Below are 22770 nucleotides of genomic sequence, written 5' to 3' on the forward strand. Positions count from 1 at the left end.
TAGAAAATAAAAATATCATTTATCTTTTTTTTTATTTAATTTCTCATTAAAATGTCAAACAAAATAACATAGAAGGTGTTGTGTCGAACATAATTTGAGCACAATTGAGCGTTTTATTCGAAGTGTTAAAAAATTTCTCTAAGTTACAAATTTTCCACAAATATTATGCTACAATGAGAGGAACAAATTGCTCTCTTGTCAAAAATTTAAGGGAAATGACAATCAAATACAAAATGGACAATATTATAACCACGATATACCGTAAATGTTACAAACGGAATGTCAAATTTTGAGTAAAGCTTCAAATACGTGCTATTTGTACAAGTATATAAGTAAAACGTAATTTGGTGCGTATAAAAATTTTTCAGGTTTACCATATTAACATGCAATGTATATTTCTACCATTAAATGATCTTATACAAAGATGTTCAGTATATTGTTATGAAAATCAAAGTAACTTGAATGGAATAGTGAAAGTTCTATATACGTAAGCGTATGTTATAAGTTATGAAACAAATGTTAAAGCACGCATTCTGTTCCACAGCTGACTGACTTTTTATTGTTAATTTGTTTTCTTTCTGTGTCCAATTTTTTATATTATATTTTAAAATTTATTTTATTTGCTTAACAAAAATTATAAAATTTTATTAATAACAATCTTAAATTTTGATAGTAAAACAGTTGCCAAAAATATACAAACTACGAATTCGAATTAAAGAATAAACATGCCTAAAATTTAGGCATGTTTAAAGCATGTTTCTATAATTTTTGAGATTATGACATTTAAGTTAGGGCCAAGAAATCCCTAAAATTTTAAAATTGGATAAATCTTGAGGTTTTAAAACTTCATTCGAGTTATTTAAAAAAAAAAAAACAAGTTAGTTTTTGACATAAAGTGGAAAGGTAAATTTTCAATAATTTTAATCCAATATCAGAGATTTGGACTTCTTAATTTGTCTATACTTAAATTTCGATTAAATATGATTTTAGGATTTTCTTAAAAAGTTAAATATTATAATGTTAATTTCCAATTTGACATTCTTATTCAATAAAAAATTGCACATAATTAAGATATTTAAGAAATAGACTCAAAAACCATTACTAAATCCACCATAAACGATTTGATTCACAACAAATGACCCGCATACAGATAAATTTTCTTCGTATTTCGTACACATTTAAATTAGCCTATTCCTCTAAATTTCTATATACATACATACATTCAAAATGAAATTATATAATATCGTAATTTGGTTATAATATATGTCATACATATTGATACATACAATCTAAAATGCAGTTTAATACTAAAATAAAATGTACGTATTCACTTGCGTATTATACATGTAGCTACGTACATAAATATTCTGCATACTTAATGCCTTAACAGAAATCAGAGAACTTTTTGATTTTACTATTTAGTTATAAAGCATAAATAAAATATAAAAATAAATTATTAAAAGAAAACAAGTTGACTACTGAAGTGAGTATATGGCTTTAATCAGTGAGCAGAACGAGGAAAAGCCCTATAATATGTCAGTTAATTTTGTATGGCGACATATGAGAATTTATTTCTTGAAAATAAAACGTCTATTTATTTCATTTTCCCCATTTAAAATACAAAAAGAAAAAAAAAATCATTTCATTTCTGGTGGATTAAGTTTGAGGAAACGATATTTAAAATAACTTTAAATGTTACAAAAATCTCATATGCCTGGAGTATACAAGAAAGAAAAAAAAATTAATGTTATTAAAATAATAAAGATATCAAAAAACTTAATACTCATTTAATATAGTTATACATACATATGCATACATACGTACATTTTTGAATATAAATTACTGTGCCTTTTAGTAAACTGTTGAACTTGTTAGTTATTCATGTAGAAAAGATTTTTGCTTTATACACATACACAATTATTATTCAATATTTCTTTATACCTTTTTAAATTGCATTACAGAATGCCATACGATTTAGACTAACGATGGTAACTCTTTATTACAACGTATGGACTTAAGATTATACACGAACGTAGAAAATTTAGCTTTTATTTACTTCTTTTGTCTTAAATTGCAGTTTTGTTGGGTAATCCTGTTTTGAATCGCAATGTATACGAGTCTGTATGCCTTTAAGACAATACGAAAATGACAACAAATAAGCATCGTATTTAACAATTCATACAAGGTCTAAAACACCTAACATAAGTCAAGCTCTAATTGTCATCTAATAGTCAAGCTCTGTATTGTTTTAGCAAAGTTACTTTCCTAAATGTTTCAAATTATGTCGAAAATTTAGCTAGCCTTCTCGATTCTATCTCGTAAAAAAACAAAATGGAATTTGTTTATTCTAGACTTGGAATTTGAGTAAGATAACAGATTTGTTATTTACTTACGTAGGTATTATGTAAATTGAATGATCGTATTCTTTCAATTATTAAAAATGACTTTTAAATTTGATCCTTGATAGTCCAACAATCCAGATATAGATTAGTAGTGGAACAATACAAAATTTATGATAACAGTTATGCGTGAAACATATTTACGTGAAAGTATAATTGACGTGAAAAAATTAAATCACAAAGATTTATAGCGTTCTCTTTAAGGACCTAAGCTCTGAACAAACAAAAAACACCTTAGATTTACAATACTTGTAATGAAGGATTTGCAATACTTGTAATAGATTTACGCTGAGGCTTATTTAAATTACAAATTAATTCCAAATACTTTTGCAATTGTTTAAGTTTTCTTAGAAATCTATAATCTAAATCATCTGACAATAACTGGCATTTTAGATTTATATTTTGTTTTCATTTTGCACAAAATATAAAAAATATCAAATTATTTATAATATTAATTAAATTACCCACAGAATAAAATCAATTCCTTCCAATATTTTATAAAATCAAAAATTTTCTTTTACTACAATTACAATCAACGATTTGTCATGTCAGTAACATTAAAAGTAAACGGTAAGAATTAACAGTTTTATTGAAAGAGAGGGAGAGATCATTATATTAAAATAACAGGTATCTGTAATTTATACATGTATAAATGTTAACTATTACTTTTAACGTTTTATCAATTAAACGTCTCCCTTTATTTTAAATTGTTGAAATTAAAACTGTACTACAAGTATTTTTGAAACTTTTACAATGAAAAATATTGTAAGATGTAAAATGATGATGGAAATAAAATATTGTTATGTTACGCTTAAGTACGTGCATGTGTACGTAGGAGGACAGTAATGAAATAAATATTAAATTTCTTTAACATTTTGTTATATTTACTATACAAAAAAGCTGAATTAAAATCAACATTTTTCCGGCTTTTTGGTAAAGAACAAATTAATTATTTCAATTTTAATCAAATGTTTTATTTTCATGTAAACTTGTTTATTTAAATAATAATTTGTTTATTTAATCAATAACATATTAATTATAAGAATAATTTAGAATAAATTAATTTATAATTTTAAATTTAAAAAAAAATTCAAAAAAGTTTATTACTAATATTATGCATCTGTTTACAAAAACCACAAAATCAATTAATTTTTTTTAAAGAATTTTTATTATTATTAATAAATTAAAATTTTATAGCACCCGTGTTTTAATAATAATAAAATTATAAAGATTTTTTATTACCTTCATTATTTTAATTTTTTTTTTGTTGATGAATTTGAATATCTTAATAAATCAAGAGAAAATTAATTTTAGAACTCGAATATTGATTTGGCGTTTAGGTGAAGATTATGCAATCATAGTTTAATAGAAACCGTTGATAAGACAGGAGGCACTGTTTTCCAATGTTTACACAAAAACCAATAAAAAACTTCACTTATTATATGCATATATTGTTCAGAAATGGTTGCGATCAAGTTTTGTAACTGAAAATTGGTACTTTTTTTTCTTAAGTTACTATCAATACCCTAAAAAATATCTTCTAAATATCCTGTAGCTGAAGACAAAAATTTATAAAGAATGGAAAGTGTAAACCTCCTCAGGCCCTCACACCTACATTCTGTAGGATTGGAGCTGCCAACGAGTCCTCCCTCAGCTCACTAGGTCATCTTATCATTTCCAAGTTTCAATTATGAAGTTAATATACAGGTATTTAAAAAAAAACTTCTAACATTACAATTTAATAATACACAAATTTATATTAAAAATTACACCCCTAGAAATATGCTGTGGAAATGCATATTAGAAAATAAATTTTATGCAATTGTATAATTTTTATAAGACTTCAATTTAAAGGTGTTATTAGTAGTTATTAAGAATTTGAATAATTAAAAGTAGAATAAGAATTTGAAAATCAAATGATTTTGGAAATAAAACGACAGTGAAATTTTTAATAATGTAGCGAGGTTAATCCACACTTAAAAAATATTTAATGTTCTTATATCTAAAGTCGACCTAGCAGTGTATAGGCATGCGATAACATATTATGTAATAAGAATATTTTTATACATATACCAAATTCTAATAAAATTAAATTGCATAAAGTTTTTTAAAGCAAAAACTTTACTCAAATTACAAAATTACACAAACCAACACGTATAATTTCCATATAATTTTTAAAAAGTATAATTTCTAATCATTTTCATTACTGATATATTATACAATACTTGTGTTTAATCTCTAAGCTGTTAAATAAAGTATACAATTTCAATTTAGAAAATATATAATTTTTTTTAAATAATTATTCTTATGTTAATTTAATTCCCATAATAATTCAATACATTGTTAATATTTTGTGGTTTATAGTCAATTTATTAAATAATGATTGGGTTTTTTTTAAATTTTGTATCTGTTTAAAAATACAGAGTTAAAAAAACAAGTTGCAATCTATTTTGTAACATGTTATTGTGTACAAAAGGTATACTTTAAAGAAAGATAATGGAGTATTGGAGGGACGAAAAAAAGTAATGTTGAGAAAAGAAAGTATACTAATGAGTGTTTGAGATACTAATGAGTGATGAATTGCTCTTTACCATCACACAATGTAGCAAGGAGACAATGTATTAAAAAGACATTATAATTCGTAGATATACAAGATGATTCAGAAAGGAATACAATAACATATACCATCGGTTGGCTCGAAAATTGGTAAAAATTTTTTTTCCTATACTAAGTACCAAATCTTAAAATCTTTCCGAATTCCAAGGATTTTGACGAATTTTCACGAAATTTTTCTTATCCAAGTTTTTTTGATTACAAATTCCGTTCTGAAAAAGATGGAAACTTCAAACAAACAGTTTTCAAACAGGCCTAGAAGGAAAAGGAAATGAAAACTAGACATGCTTGGAATACCAAGCCTTCGAACTTTAGGGAAAATCAATTTTTTCACATGTTTTATTTTTTCAATTTCTTCTAACTAAAATTTCGTAAGAAATTTTTCGAAACCTTGAAATTTTTTTATAGAATTTTTTCCAGCTGCTTAAACTTTAATTTACATCCTTAAACAGTAAAAAATTTTTTATAGTACAGAAGATTTAGCACAAAAACCACAAATTCAAAAATCAAAACATGTAATAATATTTTTCATAAACACATTCAACTTAATCTAAAACAAACTAAATACAAACACATCTACTCAAATCTATTTCTATTCAATATCATATTTTCAATCAATTTCTTTATTGGCACACCTCTTCAGTTGCATCAACCATATGCCAATTTTAATTTTTGTGGGAATACGTTGAAAATTTATTAATTCCCTTAAATTTTTTATTAATTATTTATTAACTTCAAAAAATTAATACCATATCATATTTACAAACTCCATTTTGTACAAAAAAATTAAATTTTCCTTGTAAAAAAAATTTTATATTAGAATATAATGTCAAAATTTGTATGGCATGTCTTTAAAAATTCGCTCCAACTTGATAATTTTAATAATTTCAGATGCTAAATGGTGCCTAGATTTCGAAAATATTTTTTTCAAATTTTTAAATTGCACCTGATCCGAGAAAAATGCATTTAAAAATTTCAAACCATATAGGTACCATTTCTTATAAAAATTGGCAAATATTAAAAACCTATCAATTTTCTTTACCAAGAAAAGTTTCGAAAAAATTTTTTTGATTACTAGATTTTTTTTTGTTTTTCGTTATATAAAACTCTAGGTTTTTTTTTTCAAAAATTTCAAATTTTTTGTTTTTCAAATTAAATTTTGTATAAATTTTGTAAATAATTTCAATTTTATTATTATTTGTTTAACAAAATAACGGCTTATAAAAACGTCAACTGTTTTTTCGAGTGACTCTTGTCATCCAAAATCAATGATAGTTGATAATTACAGCGCTTAAAATCAATAAAAATTAAAAATAATGAAAAATAGGGCCTTTAAAATCTTGACATAGAAATGGTTTTAGGGCTATATCTTCTGTACCATAAAATACTTTTTAATGTTTGATAACTTAATAAATGCAAGCTTCAAGATTTCAAATTACGAAATTATCTATGGTTCGATAAAACTGAAAAAATAAAACAACTGAAAAAATTGATTTTCTCTAAAGTTCGAATGCTTGGTATTACAAATGCACATAAAATACAGAACCAAGCAGCATGTCTATTTAAAGCCCTTCACTAGGTCTTTCAGAAGCATTCCTATCTTTTTCAGAACGGAATTTGTAATTAAAAACACTTGTATAAGTAAAAATTTCGTGAAAGTTCGTTAAAATTCCTGGAACTCGGAAACCCTTGAGATTTGGCACCGAATCGAAAACAAAGTGTTTTACCCATTTTCGATCCTCTAACCAATGGTATAAGATAATGGCGAAAGATAATGTTTTTAAACATGTATGAACATTTTTGCATAGCTCGCCGAATTTTAAATGAATTTAACAATCAAAGGCGAATTAAACTAAATATATAAAATTTTCATAAATATTTTGTAATAGTAAATTAAATTTCCCAAATTAATTTTGTTATGATCAAGAATTAATTTAACACATTTTTGTTAAAAATCATTCTATATACTATGTACTCGTAAATAAAATCTGTGATACAAAAACTATAATTTAAATTTATGCTTATTTACTAAAATTAAAATGATTCATTAATAAAATTTTATATTTTGATTGCAAAAATTATGCAAATTTAAAAAGAACAACATCAGTTTTTAATAGTATAATAAAATTTTAATTAACATTTAGCAAATTTTCAACTGATATACAATATATCAAATTAAATCTTATAACAAAGCATTCCCCACATAATATATAGGAAATCAAAACCACGTAAGTTCAAATAATTTAATATTACATTAATTTTGAATATTAAATGTAATTTTAACTTCAAATATTTCATTTAATTAATATATTTTATATACTATACAAGCAATGCGTTCTACATTACTTTTAGTATTTAACTATTCTTTGTAGAGATGATAAGAGTTCGAAAAAGATCCTGAGATTACACGTATCAATATATTATCGCTGTATCAAATCTTATTCTTTGTAAGTCTAAATTGCAATATTGATCAGTAAGCAATTCAGTTTAGAATATTAACCAAACCTCCATAATGAAAATCATTTAACTTAAGACTTCATGAACCATTTCTAATGTTTTAGAAGTAAAACAAAATTTTTTTTCATAATTTTTTATTAACAAAAATATTTAAATTTATGCAAGATGTATTCAAAAAACCGTGAAAATTTCCACACATAGAGTTTCACATCAGAAATTAACCAATTTAAATTTTTTTTTTTAAACTTGTTATACATTTATTGTATATGGACAGTTAGAAGCAAACATTCTTAACAAAAGAATAGAGTGAAATTAATTTTTTCTTTGTATTTTATTTTTTTTTAGAACATGATTATATTTATCATATACGCTTAGCGTTCATTCATTTAATAGTATTCAATCTGTTTAGAATATGATTTTTACAGTAGAAAACATTTATAATAAATGAAAGAAAAAGAACAGATTTTATCATAATTGATACTCGTACTTATTATTATATTTAAAATTATCCTATGACCTATAATAATATATTAATTAAAAATATTCTCTTATTAAAACAAAAATCCCAAAAATTGGTTGGTTGAACAAAAAACTTATCAATATATGAGCATATAATACAAGTTTAATTGCTCAATAAATGAACTTATCGCTTGGTCTGCATTTTGGAAGACGTCCCGTGAGAAAAGAAATTATGTACAGACACATCGTTTTCACACTTTAGCTTTCCCAGCTATCAAAATCAAAACAACAATAAATTTTGTTCAGATAGGCAACACTCTTCCAATGTTAACCATTTGAGGTGAAGAAAATTTATAACGAAAATAATTAACAACAGGCAAATTTTAAATTTTTATCTTTAATTCTTTTTATGTTTAGTTTATATCAAATAAAACATGATTTTCATTAAAACAGTCTTAAATCTTACATTTAACAAGGAATAGCCCATATAAAAAGGGGCTCTATACTCATAGAATGTCAAAATTATGCAGCTGTCAATGCTGTCTATTATTAATAATAAAATTATTATTATTAACATTGAAAAAAACGTAATACTGCGATTGGATTAGATTCAATTTGGAATAGTTGGATTGGAAAAGTTTGGCAATTTGATTTTGAAAAAAAACAAGCAATTTTTATATATTTTTGATCTTGAACAAATTGTCAATTCGATGTGTGGAATATGTATTTGCGAAGAATTCTAAAGCATCACTATTTCATTTTTTTCCTTATAGTTTATTCGCCCTTAGCCTCTTAAGATACATACACACGTGGTTCTATAAAACAACTTCTTCACTGTTATTATTTTCAGTCATGTAAGCACAGCCCCGGATTTATCATACATGCAAAGTATGCATTTGCAATGGGCGATAAAAAATAGGGGCGCCATTGAAAACTTAAAAAACCCCTAAATTTAAAAAAAAAAAATTTTCACCCAAAAAAAAGGATTCCAAGTTTTTTTTTATACATCAATTTATAGCGAAATTAACTTAATAAAATCTACCTACATACAAACATAATATTTTGTTCCTACACATATTTTCTATTTGCACCATATAACAAAAAATGTTCATAGAATTAAAATTACTCATACATTTCTTTACTCTACACTACTCTTTCATTCTTATTTTTTATGTACTGTATATGCCTATAAACACAGAATGTTATTTCACACAGCTGTATACATTCAATCGTTCATATATATAAGTGAAATCGTCTCATATAATATACATACATATATAGAAGCAATGTACGCAACAAATAAAAATATTCAAAAATACACATGTACACATAATTTATATTGTCTAATATGAATAAGATCAACACTCATGCGTACACATATAATTATCTCATAAAGCAAAATTTTTATTTTGCTGAGATTGCTCCCTATCAACACTCGCTCGTACACATATAATTATATCACAAAGCAATGTTTTTATTATGCTTAGTGGCTACACTCGTTCGTACACATTATATTTAAATTGTTTCATACATGCAAAATTTTATTTTTGCTTAGTTGGCGCCCACTCACCAAACAAACAAACACATTATTATAATGTATTACTTTTCTGTATACTATTGCATTAGTAAACAACAAGAACAAAACAAAAAAAACACAAATTAAGAATGAGAATAGAAAGAAATTAGAAAAAGAGAATGAGAGCAATATTCTTAAATGATGGAAAGCATAGCTTGATATTGAGATTGTGTATACCAATATTTTGTTTTTGTTTAACAACAAAAAATTTTGAATGAATTTTAAAATTACATGATCGTTATGAATTTCTACTACTATGTTCTGCTTTCGTTTTTGAAAAAACTGTTATCAATCACAGAATTAAATTTTAATTGATAAAATCTACTACTTATATTGAATTGAAAAATGTTGTTTAATAATCAAGCGAATGTTAAGAATTTTTATGCTGAATTGATGTAGTGTAAGTCATCCAAAAAATAAGAGTAAAATGAAATGGCGCATAATTTGCTTCACACATTTATCTCCAAAATTAAAACAGTTAAGCAAAACGACATTCTGAAATTTCAAAACCACGAGCCTATAAATACCAGTAAATGCATTTATTTTAATAAAATCTAAAAAATATAATGAACAGTATAAAAGCTTATAGCTATGTACATGAAAAGCTTAGTTTTTAAGTCACAAATTTTAGAACGAAACTTTGATTTTCCTTAAATTTTTGAATGCAAGTCGAAACTTTTTTTATACGCTGCTTCATTTCTCTGGCGATTTGTGAAATAAAAAGCCAAATTTTACGAATAAAAATAAAAATAATTATAAAAATAAAATTACGAATAAAAATAAAAATAATTTTTTACTTTTTTTCATATTCAAATAAGCTTTGAAAAAGTTCATTTGATTAAATTTTCATAGAACCTTTTACAATAAGTTTCACTTACGTCAAAAAGTAAATTTTTTGGTTGTTAAAATCAAAAAATCAAGTTTAATTGATTGATATAAATCTGATCATAACTTCATAAAAAAACATACTGTTAAATAAATTACCTTGTCTTTGAGTTTATAAAACAAAAAATTGAAAGTTTAGTTCCAGACTTTAATTCTATAATTCAGCACAATAAGGTTACAAGAAAGTGCTTTATGATGCACAATGTGCAATGCCTATTAAATTTTGTTCACAGTAATAAAATAGGTGAAAAGGTTGAGGGGGGGGGGGGCGCACTTTTTAGGAACCGCTTAGGGCGACGAATACATCAGAACCGCGCCTGTGTAAGCATATATGAATAAAATATATTTTTTTAGTTTCACATGAAAACTTTTTTATTATATTTCATTATTTGTATTAATTTTATTATTTTCTTTATTATTATTATTATATTCCATTTTGTCTTCTTAATGTTAATTTTCTATGTATGTATAATAATTTTAAATTTTCAAAATAAAAAAAAAAAGAAACAGCAAAATCAATGCAAAAATTAAAAATGGTTAAATGTAACTTAATACTAGTTAGTTAGAGTATACGTTAAGGTATTCCAGGTAAGAAAAATAAATCTTACTAAAGAAGTTTTTTCTTTTTGTTGTTCGCATATACATACATACTTACTTGTACATAATATGTACCCATTTTTAATATCTATGAAAATATATGTATGTACCAATATAATATTTGCTACGGTAAATAAAAAAAATATAATGAAAACTATATAAAAATATTATGTATAAAAAATATAAAAAAGAAACAAAAACCTAAAGCAAATTGAAACCAAAAACACAAACAAAAAAATGAACAGAAATAAGCGCAAAAGTTATGCTTCCATAAACATTTCTTCACATTCATGAACATTAAAAAGTCGGCGCGCGCATTTAAATTCAAATATAAACCGTATAGTATAAAATATATTAGGGTAAAAATGTAAAAATACTAGTAAAAATAATAAAAATTAATAAAATAAATGTAAGAAACGAAAAGACGATCACAATTAATTTTATTTTTCTTTCTCCGTTTACTTCTTTTATTTTAATTATTTTCTGTTCAAGTTACAGTTTTGTAATAAAACTACATAAATATAACAAAAAACAAAAATTAAAATTAAAAAATTAAACACATACAATTTTTTTTTTTTTAAATTAATTTAATCTTACGGAGAGCTTCGATTAGCTTAAATCAAACATTCGGTTCGGAATTTCGAATTACTATTTTTGTTTTTTTTTTTTTGCCGCAGTTGCATTTCTAAAATTTGGTGATTAAAATATTCTGAAAAAAAATTGCTGGTTTTCATAAATAATATTTCAAAATAAGAAAAATTAACTTAAAAAATTCTACCATTTAAAATAAAAGAAAATAATGTCATTTACGTTAAAGTTAGCAATTAATTAAAAATTATCTATTCAATTTATTCTTAACTAAATTCTATATATTGTGTATTGAGAATTAATTAATATTTGTATATTAAATACTAATTTTAAAGTGTGCAAATCTGTAATACAGAGTGTTGTCAAATCTTTATATGATTTTAATTGATTTTAAATTATGTACGATATTATAATAGTATTATAAATAAATTCATATCGTAAAATATACGGTATGTTCACATCAAAGATGCATAAAGATGAAATGTTATAAAACGATTAACTAAGCATAAGATTAACGAGATGTTACTAAACGACTAACTAAAACGATTAACGAAAGACTTATCATAAAAATATTCTATATTAATTTTGGATTTAATTACGAGCACTTGAAATACTTAAAAAAAATTCTGAATAATTTCTTCCAAAGTTCTTTTAATTTAACAGTTCTTAAATTAAAAGAACTTTGGAAAGTTCTTTTTTTCTATTAATATAAATTAAAAATTTTTTCTCACTCACCCAAAAAATAAATATTTGCATAACAAGCAGATAAGTGAAAATTTTGAAAATATAATTTGGAAATGGGATTTTGAAACATTCCTAAAGGAAAATTGTGAATATATCTTTATAAAATACGATATTTGCATTTAGTCTAATTTATTTATTCCAAAAATGAGCATCCATGCATTACTTAGAGCAAGTATAATACTCGATATGAGAATTGTCATATAAAAATTTTTTTCAAGATAATTAAAGAAAAAAAGGTGTTATAAAATCTGTAAAATTCTATACCTAAATTTAGATTCTATACCTAGAATCAGGTATAGGTAATAATTTTGTATGAAAATCAAATTGTATAGACCAACTTAGACCAAATATAACGTTATAATGTTAAATAAAAATATCCGAGAAATGTATGCACACTCAAATCTGTTATACCATATAAATATTATAAGACATACTTTATAATATAATATATTTTTTGATAAATTAATTTAATAACAAATAATATTCATTCATTATAATATAATATTCATAATTTAAAATATTAATTAGAATGTGCATAAGTAGTTTTTAAGTATTGTGCTATGTGAGAAACAATAAAAATCAATTCTCTTATATATTATAATTTTCTCTATAGTTGCGTGTATACTCTTAGTGAATTATTAAATTTTCATATGAGAATTTAAAGAGTAAACAAAAATTTTCTTATACATGTACTTCGCGATTTTCTTTGTGAATTGGAATGCATACTCGAAATTATTTAAAATAATTGGAGTTAAAAATTACTATACACGAAAATTAGAAATTACGGGCTCTAAAAAAATGTATGTTAAATAATGTTTTGTGTAATGTAATTGCCCTATATGTAAACTACATTATTTGAAGGATAATAATTTAATAAGAACCGCTGCCGTCCAAAATAAAAGCATTGCAAATATTAAAGTAAGGTTTACGAGTAATTAATCCTGAAATGGAAATTTTTTTTTTATCCCAAGTTATCCCAACATCGTTTTATAAAATTTTCCAATCCTAATTTTCTAAAACTATAAGTAGGTATATGTGTACGTACATACATAGAAAGATGGAAAAGTTCTTTAAACTGACTATGTTCTGTACTTTGAATGAAATTCTTAAATTAAAACTTGTCGTTCTTCCTAAATTGAAACAAAGCAAAGATACAATCAAAAAATCTAAAAATTAAATAAAAAATTACTTTAAAAATTATAACGAAATTCACGATATTAAAAAATTGAGTACACCATAATATTTTATATTTTTTATTTAATGTTTTTAATACTAGATTATACACATATACATACATACGTATGTATACGTATGTGCAAATGAAATTATGTACTGAAATTAAAGAAAAATGCTCACGTTCTTTACGTTTTAATATTTTTTTGTTCGACATGAGTTTTTCTTTTAAATTACATACTTGACATTTAAAATTAAATTAAAGAAAATCACAAAATACACAAAGCTAAATCACATATATCTAGTGATTTTTTTATAGTCGTATTTTTGTTATAAAATTGTAGTATAAATTAATATTTAGAAAAGTGTAATAATGCGAACACATTCATGAATAAAACGTCTAAGCTTAATAAGTAAACATTTTTTGCAATAATATTGTTTAAATAAATAAATTAGAAGACTTTTTTATTCTCAAAAATTATTTAGCACATATTTTTTTACCAAAATTTACGATTATTTCCGATTTATTATCAGGCGGATTAAAAAAAACTACAATCAAACGCATAGTAAACCAAATTTTAAAAAAAATCTTATCCATGTAGAAGATTTAATATTCTTGACTTCATCATAATTTAAATTTTATTTCAATATTAAAAATTAAAACTTTTGTTCCTAGTTTCATAATTTATGTAACTGCAAGCCAAAATGTTTTGATTACTAAATCTAAATTTATTAATTAAATCTAAAAGATGAAGTCTTATAAAATGTTCCTTACGCTTACAGAAAATCACTAAGTTAATTTTTGTTATTGTTGTAATAGCTTTCAAATTATTTGAATGAGATAAACAACATACTCATATGTGTTTATTTTTCTAATGTTTATTTTTATAAAAAAAATTGTTTCCCTTCTTGACCCCTTGAAAGACCATAGAGCTGGTACCTAATATCATAGACAGTCCATGCACCAGTGCAATTGCCTCATTGGGTTAATAGTAGTTAGGTGACTAGCCTGCCAGTAATTTTATTTTTTCTTTATATTAAACATTTAAAGTTATTGAATATATCGATATTTATTGTTTATTTTTCTCGGTTCAATATCGAAATATATGAAAATTACTTTTATATTAATTTTTAATTATATGAGCACTGTATACTAAGCTACATAATATTGAATATAATATTTATAGTGATTTACATTTGAAGCAGAGACCCTTCAGTTAAAAGGATCGGGGCCATAAACAATGAACTGCATCATTGGTCAGATTTTCATAAATTTATATTAAAGAGTTAATTAACTCGATTTAGGCTTAAGATGGCTTTAGTCCTTTTGGTTTCTACGTACCGGCCGTATGAACTTAATAAAAACAATATCCAATTGTTAAGAAACTAATAGATTACTTTAAAACTGGAAATTATTTTGTTATAAATTATAAAAAAAATTTTATTTTGAATTTATTACTTTAAATTTGAATAAAATAATTAATAAATTTTGTCTCTTTTGAGATCGTCTTTCAATTCATAAATTATAAAAATGATGGGGTAAATTGTTAAAATATAAGTTTAAATTTGACCTTATGCGTGAATGTATAAGAACTGCAATAACCAGCAAATACAAAAAAAAAATAATATTTGAATTAAAATATTGAATTTATATGAAATAATTAATAAATTAAAAATAATAAAACAAGAATATTGTTTAAAATATAATTAAAATAAATTTTAAATTGCAAGAAAGAGAAAAACAAAAATTCAAAAATTTCTTCTTTTCTTTTATTTTTAAAAATAAAAATTGTTGAAAAAAGAAGGTGAAATACACAAAAAAAAAAAAAAACAAAGCATAATTTTCTCAAAAGATGGTGAAAATCTGAAAACACAAAAAAAAACAAAAAATCTAATAATGTAATAATTATTAATTGTCAAAAAATGTAATTACTGTTATGGAAAATAATTATTACATTAAGTAATAAAAAAAAATTAAGTCTTACACGACAAGAAACTTGAAAAAACAAAAATTAATTTAGAAAGATTAACGAAAGTAAAAAACCAACAAAAATAAATCAAAACAAAACAGTCAAATGCGAAAAAATGCAAATTTCTATTCGTTTAAAAATTATTCAAAAATTTTTGAAACTGAAACAATGGAACTACCAACAAGTAAATATCTAATGGATTATTTATATGTAATTCGTGAAGATGTGCCATTCCGATACAATCGAAAAGTAAGTACTTATGTACTCATGTACATAATGAGTACTCAATGTTATGTATAAGTACAATTTGTGTACGTAATTGCAATTATATCATAAAAAAAAAACAAGAAAAAAAAAACAAAAATATTTTCTACACTATTAAAGTTTAAGGTTATCTTAAAATAAGATTGAAAGAAAATTTGAAAAGTTTATGATCAATTTAAATCTACAGTTAGATAATATTTTTTATTACGTACATATGTACGTATGTATGTATTTAGGGGAAAAAAACGAATTGTTATTATGAAACAGAATATGTACGTATGTAGTAATTATTCAGTAATATACTGGTATAACAGTAATTTTTCAGTTTATTTTAAAATAAAAAATTAAGTTATAAACAAAAAAAAATATTATATTTTGTTTTTTTTTTTGTCATTTCTCATTATTTTTTTTTTGTTAATAACTTTTGCATATAATTAAAATTATTCACAAATGAACTGATAAGGTTCATTATACTGTAATTAAAGTATATATTTTTAGGTAATTATTATTGTTATTTTTAAAATTTTTTAATGATTACATTTACAAATACATTTAAATACGTAAATTATAAGCATTTAAATGCATTAAATTTAATTCTTAATATTAAAAGAGCACAACTGTGATAATATGATATCGAAATTAAAAATTAAATAAAATTGAGCAAAAGATTTTTAATAATTCTACTGCAATAAGTTATAATATATAGTAGTCATATTGTGTCATAAGGAAAGAGGATGCCGGTCGACCCTAAATCCCAGCACTATATAATATTTGAGTAAAATTTAATTCAGTTTGGCAAATTCTGAAATAATCAAATGAAAAGTGACAAATTATTTTAAAAATTTGCTAATTAACATAATGTGAATTGATTGGAATCTGTTAATAGAAGTTATTGATTAAACATACTTTTCTTTAATTTTTAATTCTAATCTTTCGAATTTTGCAAAAAATAACTTTAAAAATTTCAAAATGTTTTATTTGAATTTATACAAATTTTAATTAAAACAATTATGCAACATTATGAACGTGGTTATTGTTATCCTTAATGACCCTATAATGGCTATTGGTACTGTACTGAAAACAATGATTTTTGGTACCCTAACAATACATTTCATTTAATATATTATATTTGTATATATTCTACTGTCCTTCTGAAATGCCTTTAATACAAAACTAATCTTAGAAAATATTTTTTTTAAAATATCCGCATCTTCACAAGCATTCAGGCAATATTAACTGATTATTGAACAAGTTGGAACATCGTATATATTTTCAACAAAAAATAACTCATAAACTATGGAATAAATTATAAATATTCTAAATTTACAAGTATAATAAGTAATAAATATTTCCAACCAATTATGGCAGACAAATAAAAGTAATATTAGTAACAAATATTTGCCTTAAATCTTTTGGACATTTTTGTACAGATTAAAATTTAAAATTTAATAAACGTACAAATTGAAATTTGAAAAAAAAAAAAAATTATTAAAGAAACTTGCATTTTTTTAGAGTATTTATAGTAATTGTCATAAAAACATAATTGCATTGTGTTTTATAGTTACCGCGTCTCGCCACAATAATTCCGTACATTACATTAAATGTATTTTCTTTCCAAATCAAATTAAATACCTATGTATATACATGTAAAGTCATTTAAAAATTGCAAAAAAAAAAATTAACCTACCGTAACATTATAAACCTTATCACAATAATATTGTCAAACAAAGGTTCTTCATTTAGGGTACAATTACTTATTTTATATTAAGTATTATCCTGTAAGTTGACAGGATTATGTATGATGAATACCATTAATGTCCTAAAGATAAAGTGTGTTAAAAAAATTTGCTGAAAAATTTCGTTTTAATCTATCCAGATTCGAAATGATACTTATTAGTAGGACATTACTCATATATGGCATTTCCTATTGAAGAGTCTTTGATGGTGAACCACCTGCATAAGAAAATATAATAAGAACACAAAAGTTCTAGCACTTAGGCTTTTCTGGTCCTCTAATATTTGATTATAAGTTCACATACTTATAAACAGTAATCAGTTACTAAATATGCATAACATTACTTAAAAATTATTTCTTACAATTTACCATTGATATAATGATTATGCTTAGTGAAGCGGTAAATGCACCGTGAAAATATAATAGGGTACAAAACAAAGGTTTAAAATTTTTTAAAATCCATAATCGAAATTATTAATTTTAATTATAAATTACATAAAATAATTAAAAAAATTTTTTGTGAAAATCAAAAACAATTTGAGAAATTACTTAATTAATTGATTATTAAAGGAGAAATATGTATGTAATTAAAAAATCACAAAATTTCAATATAAATTACTTAATTTTTCAATATGAATTGCTATAAAAGAAAATTAATTTTTTTTTACTTTTTATTTTCAGTCAAAATGTTCAATATTTCGAAATTTAGTTTTATGTATTTGCCTTAATGTTACGTACGGTAATATAGTAAGATTTCCACGTGAATTGGATCGACATGGCTTAGCATTTTTAGTACCTTATTTATTACTATTATTTCTAGTCGGATTTCCATTAATATTATTGGAAATTGCTGTTGGCCAGTTTTTAGGGCAAGGAGCCGCAAATACATGGAGATCATCACCAATATTAAAAGGTAAATTTTATTAGTCATATAATTTTCAATATTACATATTTTTAGAGAAATTCCATTAATAATATATGTATATAACTTTAAGCAATAGTACTATGATTTTTCTTCGTTTATACTTGATTTCATCATTATGTACAAAGCACATTTGTAGCTCTTTCATTTTATATTTTCAAGAGTTATTTAGATTTTAGATTCTTATTTTAACGGTATTCAATTAATTTCAGGAGCTATTATTTTTTATTTCAGGAGCTTGTATAGTCAGTAGATTTGCATCGTGGCTTGCAACAGTATGGATATCACTTCAAGCTGTTATGGCCGGACTCTATATAGGAATGTTAGTTTTTAAATCGATTCCGTTTAGCAACTGTGTTGAAAAACTAAAAATATTTGAAGGGGTAAATACATACAAGAAAAAAACATGCATGCGTACATTTATTCACTACTATACTTCATCTAACTTTGAATTATTAGAATTTACAAGCAAAAATAACAAATGAAAATAATGAAAATTAAAGAAAATTTTTATTTTTCTTCCATTTTTTTGATTATTTTTTCCCTTTAATTTCAATATAGGAAAGTTATAAAGTATTGGCTCTTGATGGTCAACATTGTATTAAAAAAACATTTCTTACACCTGTTTGGAACGATCCATTTTACTATGGTCTATTAATTTTCTTTTTAATTTTACTTTGGATTATTACTATGTTTTGGTAAGTACACAACCGTATACACATGTAAAAGTACAAATAAGGTGATTGTTTTACCTATAGAAGATTATTGTGATCCAGTTTACTTTGGATCATGATTAAGTCAATCAAATATCTATAATTAAATCAATTTTAAAAACTATTGTTGACAAATTAAATAAATTGACAAAAATTTCACTTTTTTTATTAATTTAGTTTAACTTTAATGATTAAATTTATTTTTTTTTTTGTAAATTTATTTTTGCAGCACCCACAGTGCTAAAATTTATCGTCGTACAACTTTCTTTTTTGGTTTAATTGGTTTCGGACTATTGATTGCTCTTACCAGTTGGGAAGTGAAAAAATCTTTAGATATAAATTATTTTCCTGAATTATGGTCATTCAATGAAAAATTATTATCGTCATGTGTACTATGGTTTAATGCATTAGTTCAAGTTATATATTCAACAAATATTGGTTTTGGTATATTACCAGTTATGACTGGAAAATTTTTGTATAAAGGAGATGCTGTAAGAACATCAATAATATACTTATGTTTTAATTTATTAATAAATGCCATAGCAGTAACATTATATATGGTACAATATGATAATGAATATACCAAAGAATCAACAAATGAAATACCTGAATTAAAACCATTAACAGCAATTTATGATAAATTATTAGATTATTATGCCAATGCCGATAGTAATCCTAATGATATGATGATAACAAAAATATCTGGATGTCTAATATTTGCATTAATTATAATATCATCAATTATAACAATTTCAACTGCCATTTATACTTCATCACGTTTAGTGCCAAAACATCCAAATTATGTGATGAGTTTATTAGGTCTTTCGGTGGCTATAGCAGCTTTAGTATGTCCTGAATTCAAAATTATAAGAATATTAGATTCGAGAATTGTTGGTACTTTAGTAATATCATCTTTAATATTTGATTTAATCGCTACCGTTTGGGTTTATGGTAAAAAGAATATTTATACAGATTTAGAATTTTCTATTGGCCGACCAATTTTCAAAGGATGGTTATATTTATGGATATTAGCTCCCGTATTACCGACAGCAATATTAGTTTGGTGGTGCGTTGGTGATGATCAAAATGATGTATTATTTTTATATTTACCAAGATGGGCACCAATAGCATTCGTTTTAGTAATTATATTGTTAATGGGTAAGTTAAAACTTGTTAATTTCACCAATTCACAATACTACTTTTCAACAATATATGTATACGGTTTGTTTATAGCAAAATTATTTGACATTATTCTATTTTTAATTTCAGCTGCAATTGAAATTTTCAGACAAGTTGATTATAATTTCTTTGGTATGATATGTGAAGCTGCCAAACCAGCAAAAGAATGGGGTCCAGCAGATCCTTTGGCACGACACGCATGGAAACAATGGCGTTCTGTGTGTCAAGATACTGGTCGAAAGGATTTTACACTTAGACGCCGTGGTACACGTGATTATACGCATTCTATTAAAAAAGGTCAATATTCAACAAGAGATAACAATGCTAAATTGGGTACACCAACTTCAAATTGGAAATCAGTTTCAACACCAGGCAGCAATTCACCAAATTATAGTGGTTCCGTTTTTGGTGATTCGGCCATTGAAGAAGACATGAGTGTTGATAAATATTCTGGAGTTAATCATAATTACTCAAACTCATATCAACATAATGATACAAAATTAACATCTTCACGTTATCCATCAAATAGATCACGAAAAATGTCAAACGATAAACAAAGAAATCATCATAACAATCATCATACGCCATATCCACCATCAATATTACAACAATTATCAGCAGAAAAACAACAAAAACAATTACAATCATCACCACACAATCTAGAACATAAGGAAATATTATATATTAGACGTTTATCAAATGATGAAACTATACCAGCGAATCATTCGACTCGTATTGAAATAACACCATCTAGTGAAGCTATTACATATGCAGCAACTAGAAATCCGATGGCAAGAACACCTTCAAATGTCAGTACAATGCAACATTATAAAATCTCATTAAATCCTTCATCAAAAAACAACCGGGAACCAATAAGTAGTGGTATATTCGTTGGAGGAACCGGTGGTTGTAGTAGCAATAATGCAATCAATATTGGAGATCACAAAAATACAAATCCAGATTTTGATCATATTTGTTGGAGGAAATTTTCAGTCAACTCCGAAGAATATTCAACCGAATTGTGATTTTGTTTTAATGAACTACATGTATTTTTTGTTTTCTCATTTTTACCAAAAAAATAAAATAAAATAATAAGGTATTTGTAATAAGATTTTTTTTCGGAATGAAAAGACTTTCTTTTGTTAAATTAAAAAACACAAGTTTATAGAAGATAAAAATATGTAAAGAAAATTTAGTTACAAACTTATTATTATGTCGTAAATAATATATTATGTAGATAATATTATTAAAATATAAAATTTAAAAATAATATCGAAAATAATAAGTCCATAAAGAAGTCAATATTTTAAATATTATTAAACAAAAACTTATTTAGTTATTAATAATATTATTCTTTTGTAAAGTTTGTGCACTACTTCACACGTACATGCATAATAATTTAAAAATTTTTGTAAATATAGTTTTAAGTAATAATAAATAAGATGAAATATTATTCATAGCAAGAAACCAAAATAGTTGAGTTTTTCAATAAGGTATTATGTTGTGGGTGATCTGCAATAACCATCGCTTTGTAAATATAAGTATATTATTTTTTATATTTAGATACACAGCTCCAAATATTAAACCTAAATCGGATACGCAAAAGTACCCCAATCTGAACTCTAAATTTCTACTAAAAATAGAAAGTTTCCATACTAAAATATTGAAATAATGGGTCTATAAATTAATGATAGTTAAAATTATAAATTTTTATTATTTTTCAAGTTTAGTTCTATTCGTGAAATGATTCTGGTACTTTTCCAGTTTGCAAACAATTTACCAAAGTGCACGAATGTGAACGTTATTTAACGCTAGTGTCATTCAGTTTTAATTGTTTTAATCATTAGCGCAAGTGACTTTCAACCTTTGATATTCTTTGCGCGCATTTTAGTAAGAGCAATTTTAGAAAATGATTGCTGTAATATTGTATAAATGTAAAATATTGACGTAATTGATATACTCGTCAGATTGATGATGTTCTGGGAAAATGCCTTTTGTTTTAAATTAAATTCTTTAGTTATAGTTTATTCAAAGTCTTTGTGTGCGGTCTTAGTTTATTTTTTTGACCTTTTTAATACTTGCATAAAACATGGTCACAAAAATGATCTATTGTAAAAATAAATCTAAAATAATTAATTTAAATAAAACAAAAAAATCTGTCATTATTAAATTTTGTTTCTAGTTTAGAAATAAAACGTTTCAATTTAACACAAATCGATTTCTAAAATTTTGTAGCCCAAATCTCATTATTACTAGATTAATAATGTTTAAAGTATCTTAATGTTTGATTGAGTTAAATTTTATATACATACGTACATATGTATGTATATGTTTGCTTTATACAACAAACTAGAAACATTAAATATTTATTTAAAACATTTATAATACATATTAATATTCTGAATTCGTTAGTTTTATATAATAAAGAAATTATTCTTATTTCAATAGTCCTTTCCAGTTCTAAAAAACATAAATTATAAAAGCATAATTATGAAA

General features: G+C 24.0%; 1 protein-coding gene across 12 annotated transcripts in view; it reads left to right on the forward strand.

Moving 5' to 3' along the window:
- LOC129610185 (sodium-dependent nutrient amino acid transporter 1) overlaps positions 1 to 21598 on the forward strand; it is a 99961-nt gene extending 78363 nt beyond the window's left edge. For 6 of the 12 annotated variants that reach the window (XM_055522614.1, XM_055522616.1, XM_055522613.1 and 3 more), the window contains 5 exons: positions 18142 to 18373; positions 18617 to 18765; positions 18944 to 19080; positions 19325 to 20253; positions 20365 to 21597. In XM_055522614.1, coding sequence (XP_055378589.1) covers positions 18142 to 18373; positions 18617 to 18765; positions 18944 to 19080; positions 19325 to 20253; positions 20365 to 21299 — 2382 coding nt within the window. In that variant the 3' untranslated portion in view covers positions 21300 to 21597. Of the gene's footprint in view, positions 1 to 11573; positions 11682 to 14416; positions 15711 to 18141; positions 18374 to 18616; positions 18766 to 18943; positions 19081 to 19324; positions 20254 to 20364 lie in introns of those variants that run through there. The other 6 variants (XM_055522620.1, XM_055522612.1, XM_055522623.1 and 3 more) reach the window with 5 other exon arrangements.
- The last annotated feature ends 1172 nt before the right edge of the window (positions 21599 to 22770 follow it).

The sequence above is a fragment of the Condylostylus longicornis genome, unplaced genomic scaffold, assembly GCF_029603195.1.
Source record: "Condylostylus longicornis isolate FDR11 unplaced genomic scaffold, ASM2960319v2 ptg000044l, whole genome shotgun sequence".
Lineage (NCBI taxonomy): Eukaryota > Metazoa > Arthropoda > Insecta > Diptera > Dolichopodidae > Condylostylus > Condylostylus longicornis.